This window comes from Tasmannia lanceolata, unplaced genomic scaffold (assembly GCF_043159265.1).
Source record: "Tasmannia lanceolata isolate RefF3 unplaced genomic scaffold, GAP_Taslan_0.1 ptg000020l, whole genome shotgun sequence".
Classification (NCBI taxonomy): Eukaryota; Viridiplantae; Streptophyta; class Magnoliopsida; order Canellales; family Winteraceae; genus Tasmannia; species Tasmannia lanceolata.
The window spans coordinates 11,103,354-11,109,059 of record NW_027518697.1 but is presented as its reverse complement, the minus strand read 5'-3'; the positions used below and the strand labels follow the sequence as shown (position 1 = coordinate 11,109,059).

General features: G+C 39.2%; 1 protein-coding gene across 1 annotated transcript; it reads right to left on the bottom strand.

Annotated features, from left to right (window-relative positions):
• Nucleotides 1–3,578: 3,578 nt before the first annotated feature.
• Nucleotides 3,579–4,337, bottom strand: LOC143853750 (uncharacterized). Its single transcript, XM_077363486.1, has 2 exons — nt 4,007–4,337; nt 3,579–3,922 (listed from the first exon to the last, which is right to left on the bottom strand). Exons 1-2 carry the CDS (start codon nt 4,335–4,337, stop codon nt 3,579–3,581), a joined length of 675 nt encoding a protein of 224 aa, XP_077219601.1.
• Nucleotides 4,338–5,706: the final 1,369 nt, after the last annotated feature.

The following is a 5,706-nucleotide window of genomic DNA, read 5'->3' as shown; positions in this document are numbered from 1 at the left end:
GGTATTTTCCTAATTTCCTATTCCCACGTCTCCCTCCCAAGTAGAAATTGCCTTTTCCTCTCCCACATAGTAACTGCCTTTTCCTATTCCACCCCTCATTTACGTGGCCCATTAAATCACCTTTGAGATATATATATATATATATGAGAAAATGGTTCCTACACATATATGTAGAGAGTTCTCTATACACTAGCTTAAAATATAGTGGGGGCCCACATTGTTTGGGTGATCCAAGCCATCCATTTTAAAGGCCCTCACATAGATAGGGTGTCTACAAAAAATTAGATCCATAGGATCATTCCAACCCTACGATTTGTGGAGGTAAAATGGATGTCTTTAAACCTTCACAAATTAGTCCATTTTTTGCCTCCACAGTTCGAATGGTTAGGATGATCCTATGGATCTGATTTTTTGTGGACACCCTATCTATGAGAGGGCCTTAAAAATGAATGGTTTGGATCACCTTAATAATGTGGTCCCCACTGTATTTTAAGCTAGTGTGTAGATAACTTATCTATACATGTGTGTAGAAACCGCTCTCTCTCTCTCTCTCTCTCTCTCTCTCTCTCTATATATATATATATATATATATATATATATATATATATATATATATATATATATATAGAGAGAGAGAGAGAGAGAGAGAGAGAGAGAGAGAGAGAGAGAGGTCTAAGATGGCTTTGTTAGACGATCAGTGGCAGCAAAATGTAAAAACTTCTTCGTCATCTTCTTCTCCGCTGACACTTTTATTGCTTTAATTTGTGCTTTATATAGTGATTTTTGTTAGGCAGGAATATTTATCTAATTCAGTTTGTTACTTTGGATATCTTATATGATCCGGAATTGAGTTTCTAGCATATGCTTTGTTGCATTGATATTTGATATCACAACATGTTGCACTTTTCGTACAAAATGGAAAAAAATCCAAAAAAAATTATATTTTTATTTTGGAGTTTTGTAGCATACTTTGATCAGAAGGTTCAATATAAGTATGCAGACACCAAGGGACTATCTAAAAATGGTGAGGAGGTATTAAGTGAGTACTGCAATTCTTGCCATCAACAGCTGATGCAATTCTTTCTTTTTTATTGCTTCAGCAATGTCCATTTCCAAACCATTAAATTGTTTCTTATTTTATTGGGTTTCACATGTTTTTCCTAATGCAAAATTTTAATGACCGGATACACAACATGATCAGCAAGAATGTCTTGCCTTATTCAAGTAATCAATTCATGCTAATTGTTCCCTTAAATCATTATCTATTGTCTGACAATGGCTTTTTATTGTAAAATATATATCCCTTCTCTCTTCAGTGAAGAAGCAACTGATTTCTTCCATTACAATTTTTTTATGATTTTGTTTCTCTATTTTTGGTGGTCTACTTACCCCTATCTTACCCTTATCTGTATCTTTTCTCATATGTTTCAATTGATCAATTTGGTATTTTTCTTTTCTTTTTTTTTCTTATGTTTTGATTGATAGCATGAGCGTCTTTACATAACAACAATAAATGATTATTGTGTGTACTTGCTGGAAGGAGTGACACGACTCATTGTAGAATACCCTTAGATTCTCTTGTGGGTGATCTACAAAAAAGGTTCTATGGCATCATTTTAAAACAATGTTTATATCCATTGTTTCACTTTGTGTATACACTAGTTTTTAATTAGTTGGAACAAGAAGGGTGTATATTTCAAACGATCTTCTTGCTGTTGCATCTCTAATTTCCCATTGTTATTCCTCTTCACGTTTCACCTGCAACTAGCAGCCAGAAACAGTAATAAATTTTTTTTCCCAACCCACTCCTGTCCCTTTTCCTGATGACTACGTCATGTCATCCCGTTTCCTTTCCATTCTTCTTATTCCGGCATCCAAACGAACCCCTGTTTTCTCTTACGCAATGATAGGCGGATGTGACATTTGCAACTTAAAGATACCAAGACAACCAAAAAGGTTAAGTTTGTATTTTCTTGATGTAGTTTATGTTAGAGTCAAAACCAAGGTTGCTTGAAGCGTTACACCCTAGGTATCTAGTTTGGAATACCTAGTTTGCTGCTTTCAGCTCCTATATATATAGAGATACACTAGGGTTATTGACTGGTTAATGGACTCTAGCCCATGTAGGCCCACTACACTGGTCCATTATCTTATTGGGCTTATATTAGAACATAATTACGGTTATGCTATATACCCAACAGTTTAGGGCATGTTTTGGCTGCGAAGAAATTTTCCTTTCCATGATTTAGAGTATAATGATATAGTTATGACTTATTATAGGGATATCATAAATTTATGCTTAGTTGAGTTGAGTTGAGTTTCTTCTGATGAGAGTGAGCGTGAGCGGGGCATTAACTCCTCCTGAAAAGAAAAAAGAAAAAAGTAGAGTTTTTTTTCACTGGTTTTTCGGAATTTCATATGGTCTCTCCGTTCTCTCGCCACTCGTGCTCTCTCAAATCTATCTTCCTCCCTCTTGACCATAGTTAGCCTTGAAAAAAAATGTGTTTTATTGGTGTGCCGTTTAAAACTCCGTTTAAAACTTTTCATTTTTTTAGGCAAACATTTTAAACAAGTTTAAAATGTTTTTTAAATGTTTTAATCATTTTTTTGGCTAACTTTCCAATTTTACCCCCACAATATTTTGTAAATGACAAAATTCTAAACTCATCTTCCTGTGTGTCCGTTTTTTTACTACGTTTTTTCTTAGCCAATACCGTATTAAACTCGATTTTTTGCCCGTTCTGGTTTTTGCCGGATCCTGTTTTGCTAACTATGCTCCTGACCATCTCTTTCACAATTAGGCCCATGAATAGCCCACGGAATATTTGTTTCATGGTTGACAGACATACCCTATGGCCATATTTTGCAAAAATGAATTTTCTTTACGATAAATTAGTTTCTTCATGTGGTGAGAGAGGAGTAGGATGGGTGGGAGAAGGAGAGACTTGAGAGAGCACTAAGTAATAGAGGGTGAGACGAGGCTAAAAAACACAAGTAAAAAATCAATGATATTCTGGGTGGAGTATTTTTCTCTCTGTGCTCGTTATGCTTTTCTTACCCTCCAGTCTCAGTCCCTCCTGTCTATCCCTCTCCTACCCTCGCTCACCATTGGGTAAGCTAATGTTCAAGGCAAAAATAAATAAAAAATTTAGGGTAGCCAAGAAGACACAATTTTAGAAAAAAAGAGTCATGATTTCAAAATTAATTGATGGGTATTTTCATCAACAAAAGTTTGGTGTAGCATTTTGGGATGATCATGCAATATTGTTATGATCGTGATCATCCTTACTATCTTCTTTTTTTACTATTTCTACTGCTATTATTTAGCCTCCTCTAGGATTATTGCTACTTCTTTTGAAAAGAAAATATCAATTAAACGTGGTGCTTAGTTACAACACAATCAACCATTTATCTAACATTCGCAAAGATGCACCCAACCTTCCATTCTATATTAAAAAATGCAAACACATATGCCTAATGAGATGCATGCTTGGAAGAACAAAACTAAAACACATACTTATTACATGTTGAAGGAAAATGAGTCTTATTTCAAATTCTTATATCCTACTTAGTATGCCTTAATGGTTCTTGCCTGGTGCAACATATGAACTCCCTCCATGGCCCTCCCCAGAGCCAGAGCCAGAGCCAGAGCCACCCTCATGACCATAAGCTCCGCCACCACTGCCTCCTGAACCGTAACCAGAGCCACTGCCACCACCACCTGCACCAATGCCACCTCCACTACCATAGCCCGACCCATACCCGCTCCCTCCACCATTACCACCCACACCAGACCCAGACCCAGACCCAGACCCACCACCACCACCTCCTCCACCACCTCCACTACCTGAACCATACCCACCACTGCCATAGCCATTGCCGCCGCCACTACCACCACCAGAACCATAGCCACCACCTTGGCCTACGCCAGGCCCAGTACCATAGCCACTGCCTCCACCACTACCACCACCACCACCACCACCACCACTACCAATACCACCACTACCAAACCCACTGCCAGATCCACCTCCAGACCCATAACCACTACCACCATGACCTAATCCTCCTCCACTTCCATAGCCACCACCATGTCCCCCTCCTTCACCACCACCACCTCCACCGCCAGGAACATAACCCGACCCACCACCCGAACCGGCCCCATACCCGCTACCAAAACCGGCATTTCCACCCCCATTGCCATAACCACCACCTGCAAATCCTCCATACCCATTCTCATAATTCATCAACTTCCCTTCCCTAGCATCCACAACTACATAACTAAAAAACCCAACTTCTAAAAAAATCAGACACCAATAAACCAAGCTACACTCACCCATTCTTCTTCCTACGTAAACACAATTGCACCCTTACAAGAGGAGCTCCTACTTATAACCTACCTTACAAGGAAAGGACAACCGGGATGGAATGTCTCCAAAAGCAAAAAGGGTAAAGAGCAAGAGCATTTAAATAAAAGCAACCCTCTACATGGACCGCATAGTTGTAGCTCGTGCAACAAAGAATGGCGAAGATGGGCTGCCTTTCTAGCTCTATGTAGTGTAGACTAAGAGTGGAGAGTGGTCCTTTTAAGGGTTGAAAGAGCTGTGCTTTCTGTGGATTTGGTGAGCTTTTGCAAGCTGTTGAGCAGTTGGGTGTGTGGGTGATAAACACAATGGATGTGCACTGTTCTGGTGGTAAGGGCCATTGGCGTGAGGGAGGTGTAAACTGCAAAGGTGTGGATTCCAGCACAAGAAATTCGCTCCTATTCACACTCTCGTGTAAGAACTTTTGCTGCGCACGCCTTTATTAGTACTTGGTGTCAATGAATTTTCAAGTAATTTCGATCCAACTTTAGTGCCTAGACATGCAATGTATAGGACTTTAGTAGCCTTGAATATTTTGGGGGAAATACCAAGGGATGCTTTTTCTTTTGGATGTGTGAATTTGCTAAACAAATATAGCCCAAGGACATAAAAGATATGAGAAACTTTGCTATCCTTATCTTATCTAAGCTCCGCTTGGTCCACATGACAGATGTTGCATGGGTATCATGATTAGGACCTTTGATTAGCTAGGAAAACCATTATTAGTAGAGTAGTAATAATGGTTATGGTTAGAAGTCTATCACTAATAGGAGTCTAGTAGTGAAGGTTTTGCCTGCCGTTATAAACGTAAGCCAGTAAGACCAACAGTCTCCCTCTCTGTCCATAATGGCAAACATGTGCTTTTGAAAAGACTCCCCAGCTTTAGCACCTTAAAAACCTGACGCATGACCATCCATTTCAAAAACTAATTAACAGTCCAAATTTCTTAAAGAGTTTACCTTAGGTCATAATAAGAGTCTCAAGTGCATACTACAAGAAATATCCTACTGCGACAACTTCAATCAATCACCAATTTATACATTACCGTTGCTATGTGTTCCATGAAGGTTATAATTCCGTCATGATATAAGGTGTTGCGGAAGGATTTTAGCGATGGATGTGGTGACAGATGTGTGACCATCGCCACTTATACGATATAGTGACAGTAATATCTGTCGCGGAACATATTTGAAATAGCTCTACAATGAGGTATTGAGGACAGTTTGTTTTCATCTCTACTTAGGGGTTGGAAATGGCAGCAGATATACCCATCGCATGGAAAGGACTTTTTAGGTGCAACGCATGATGCTAAACGTAAGGGGGTGTCGACACGCATGGAGCATGA